Source organism: Macaca thibetana, chromosome 5, assembly GCF_024542745.1.
Source record: "Macaca thibetana thibetana isolate TM-01 chromosome 5, ASM2454274v1, whole genome shotgun sequence".
NCBI lineage: Eukaryota > Metazoa > Chordata > Mammalia > Primates > Cercopithecidae > Macaca > Macaca thibetana.
The window spans coordinates 77,080,033-77,084,267 of record NC_065582.1 but is presented as its reverse complement, the minus strand read 5'-3'; the positions used below and the strand labels follow the sequence as shown (position 1 = coordinate 77,084,267).

Below are 4,235 nucleotides of genomic sequence, written 5' to 3'. Positions count from 1 at the left end.
AACTGAGGCTCAGAGAGGTTAAGAAGAGCCAACATGACATCCCTAAAGGAAAAATACTACTGAATGATGATTCCTTCGGGAAACCTAATAGTTCAGTTCTGGTTTGTTCTGTCCTGATATTTACCACACTACATTGCATTCAATTCTTAATTGTCTGTTATCCCCACTCGAGTGAAATCTTCTTGCATCAGGACCTATATTAGTCAGCATTATGATCATTGTGTTCTAGACAATCAAGCCACATTGTGAGTGAATGCATACATAAATACTGTAATTTTATGGCAGCATTTTCTTTTTTTTTTTTTTTTGAAAAAGAAAAAAAAACTTTATTTCAAGCAGGTTCAGTGATATATGTGTGTACTACAGCAAAGGCTGGTTGTGGCAAAGTTTCATTTCAAACTGTATGATGTGGGCTGGGCAAGGTGGCTCACGCCTGTAACCGCAGCACTTTGTGAGGCCGAGGTGGGCTGATCACCCTGAGGTCAGGAGAGACTGGCCTGGCCAACATGCCGAAACCCCGTCTCTACTAATAATACAAAAATTAGCTAGGTGTGGTGGCACGCACCTGTAATCTCAGCTCCTCGGGAGGCTGAGGCAGGAGAATCACTTGAACCCGGGAGGTGGAGGTTGCAGATCACGCCACTGCACTCCAGCCTGGGTGACAGAGCCAGACTCAAAAACAAAAGAAAATAAAACAAACAAAAAAACCAAAACTGCATGATGTATAATTTTGACATTATGTGGGAACGCTTGACTTCTGCCAAAATGTAGATTCAATCCAATATTATGCCAATTTTTATATTCACTGTAGTCCCTAAATTTTCATAACCAAAAAAAAAGAGAATAACCTTACAGTTACCTACTAAGGTAATGAACTGTGAAATCAATTCCCCAATATTGCTTTGAAAATAAACCCCTTGGTTGTTAAGAGAAATTCCAACTTCCAACTCCATCTGAATGTATTATTTAACCGGTATTCTTCAGTCATCATCTACTGTTGGCTTGATTGTCACTCCTCTTCTTATCTGACCCCAACCAATTAAACGCCAGTGTTTTTCAACTCTTCGGCTAAGGGCAATTTTTTCTCCTACCTCTGTGCACACTGGATTGGTCAAAACAATTTTACCCAAATCGGCCTTGACAGCACTAACTCTCCCTCCTGTCGACAGGGATCCTATGTTCACCATGAGCACTTCATTCTTAGACAGCTTTTGAACCTTTGCTGCTTTCTTGTCTCCTTCAGTGCGTACACCTAGAAGCCGTCTAAGCAGGAAATAGGAAATTTCCAATTCTGTGAATATCTCAGGTAAAGCTCCGACTGCACCAAGTACTTGTCCCACCATTCTGTCAGCCCGGCACAAAGTGGGGTCAATTTTTGTTCCAACTCCAATAAGACCGCCTGGAGCAGCATATTGCAGATCATTATGCTCTGCAAAAAGTGATACAATTTTGGAAAAGATTGGTTTACACATGAGTTTTCCTTCACTATCTTTGGAAACAATACCAGGTCTTACTTCTATCTCCTGGCCCACCTTTAATACTCCTTTTAGGATACTACCACCAGCTACACCTCCCTTAAGGTCATCAACTTCACAGCCAGGTTTGTTGACATCAAAAGATCTAATAACAATAAGCCGGGGCTCTGAAGTAAAGTCTCTTGGGGGTACTGGAATTTTCTTTACTATGTACTCACAAACAACTTCAATATCGTATTTCAGCTGAGCTGAAATTGGAATAATGGGAGCTCCCTCTGCTACTGTACCTTGGACAAATGCAAGGATCTGCTCGTATTGTTCTTTAGCCTGACTTTCTTTTACCAAATCAATTTTATTTTGTAGAATCAAAATATGCTTCAGTTTCTTGATCTCTATAGCAGCCAGGTGTTCAGACGTCTGAGGCTGAGGACAAGATTCATTACCAGCTATCAACAGAAGAGCTGCATCCATCACTGCTGCACCATTCAGCATAGTAGCCATCAAAATATCATGGCCAGGACAGTCAACAAAGGAAACATGTCTGACTAATTTGAAGTTCCCTTTGGTCCCTGCAATGTCTGTAGGAAACTCATCAGGTGTACTGCTCCCACAAGATCTATAACATTCTGGCCGAGGGCAACTTGGGTCATCAAGTTTATAAATCTTAGCATTAGCATATCCAAGCTTGATTGTAATATTTCTTTCTAGTTCATTTTTGAACCTGACGGTGTGAACTCCAGAAATAGCTTTGACAACTGTGGATTTCCCATGAGCTACATGACCAATTGTACCTATATTAATTGTGGCTTGCCTGCTGATAACTTCGTGTGAAAGTGGCGTCAACTTGGTAACATCCAACGTGGTGAGATCCTGACGCGAAAGATGCGGCTGCCCCAGAGTCACTCCAGCTTCTCCACCCGCCATGTTGCCAGAAGAGCTATGGCAGCATTTTCATTGTATAGCATATCTATGAGCTTTATCTGGCCCGCTGCAAGCCTATTAGTGTTGATACTAGAATATGTGCATGTCAAGTTTATATTTTCACTTTTTAAATCTTTATAATACAGTTAGAATAGGTTTAAAATTTTTTCTGGTCCAATTAATGTATTTTGCCCCTAAAATGTAAAAATAAGTATTTCATTCATATAGCTTATATTTGTGCCATCAGAAAAATCATGCTTTTTAAAAAATAATTTTCATTTTCTGGACAAAGGAAGTTTCAAATATCTCCTCTTTGAGTAATCTTTTCCACGAAGAGGTAAAAAGTCATTTCTTAAAGCTGGATTATATTTAGAGTCCTCTAGAGTCAATTTGACCCAGATTCAGCCTAGCAAGAAAAAAAAAGGTGATATATGAAACAAAAAAAAGATTGAAACATGAAAGAAAATTAATAACTCTGTATTAAAATGGGCAATCAATAAGGCTAAGAAGAATACAAACCCTTCAGATCATTGTAGTATGTGGTTTTGTCTGGCTGACTGATGTTGATTCTCTGGCTCCAGACTAAGATGACATGGACAGAAGTTCTATTGTCATTTGGTTAATACATTGAAACTAGTGCTATCTGTTAAACATTACTATGGATAATTTTACATAGCTTGAAATTTAAAAGAGGAACGCCTATAAGGCAATTTTATTTTATCCAGAAGATTCACAACAGAAATAGCCTTTTTTCTTTTTTGGTTCAGCACACACAATGTGAGACTTAGGATGGTTCATCATAAAGAGTAGTTCATAATAAAGAGTGAATAAATTTATTACATCTAGGACTTTAAAATTACCAGGAATAATGCAAATAGATGACAACACAAGTATAAAATATACATATATATATGTATCTGTATTGGATGATTACCAAAGATTATAATTTCTGCATTTTGATTTCTATATCTCCCATATTTTCTACAGTTGTCTGATTCCATTATGATGTTGGACTGCTGTCGGCTTTCAAATGCCCCCACCACCCTTTCCCTTTACCTGGGCAAGCTGATAAGAAAACTTGGGTGATCCCTCCTTTGTTGCCAATAGGGAGTGTGAACTATAAAATGCTAGGTCTGTAAGCAAGGACCCTCACCCTATACCCATCCCCTAACTACAATAAAAGCTGAACAAGTCTGCTTTCTCTATTCTCTCAAGTTGTCTCTGGATCTGTTTGGGAGGCTACCCCGCTCTCTGCAGAAAGCCTCATTATGTGAGTAATAAACCCTGTCATATCTTTTTAGTGCATGTGTAGCTACATCAGTCTTGACATCAGAATCAGACTTTGGGTGAAGGTTCACCTACCTCTGTGGCCTGAATGATAGCCATCAATATATATTGTTTTTATGATTTCAAAAGCACATAAAAATGAACAAAGTTTAAAAGGTATTAATGACCCTTATCAACATATACCACCTCTCTCCCCCTCTTTCTCTCTCTCACATACACACGCACACACACACACACACACGCACACAGAGCAAGATAAAATCTGTCACTTTTCAATATATATTTCCTGGATATTTTGAAAAAAAATTATATCAAATTATGGAGGAAATTAAACTACTACTGCTTTCAAATAATTTTCTATGAAAACGTTATAAATAACTGATAAAATGGACATTGAGGGAATTTTGATCAGAGAGTATAATGAAAATTTCAAAAGTCGCTGGGCATGGTGACTCACACCTAAAATCACACCTATAATCCCAGCACTTTGAGAGGCTGCAGTGGAAGAATTACTTGAGCTCAGAAGTTCAAGACCAGCCTGGGCAATATAGT

At 38.5% G+C, this 4,235-nt stretch overlaps 1 protein-coding gene across 1 annotated transcript; it reads right to left on the bottom strand.

Moving 5' to 3' along the window:
- Positions 1 to 309: 309 nt before the first annotated feature.
- LOC126955106 (eukaryotic translation initiation factor 2 subunit 3-like) lies at positions 310 to 2,407 on the bottom strand. The gene has a single exon (XM_050791330.1). The coding sequence runs from the start codon at positions 2,397 to 2,399 to the stop codon at positions 981 to 983; it is 1,419 nt and encodes a 472-aa protein (XP_050647287.1). The 5' UTR covers positions 2,400 to 2,407; the 3' UTR covers positions 310 to 980.
- Between the last annotated feature and the right edge of the window lie 1,828 nt (positions 2,408 to 4,235).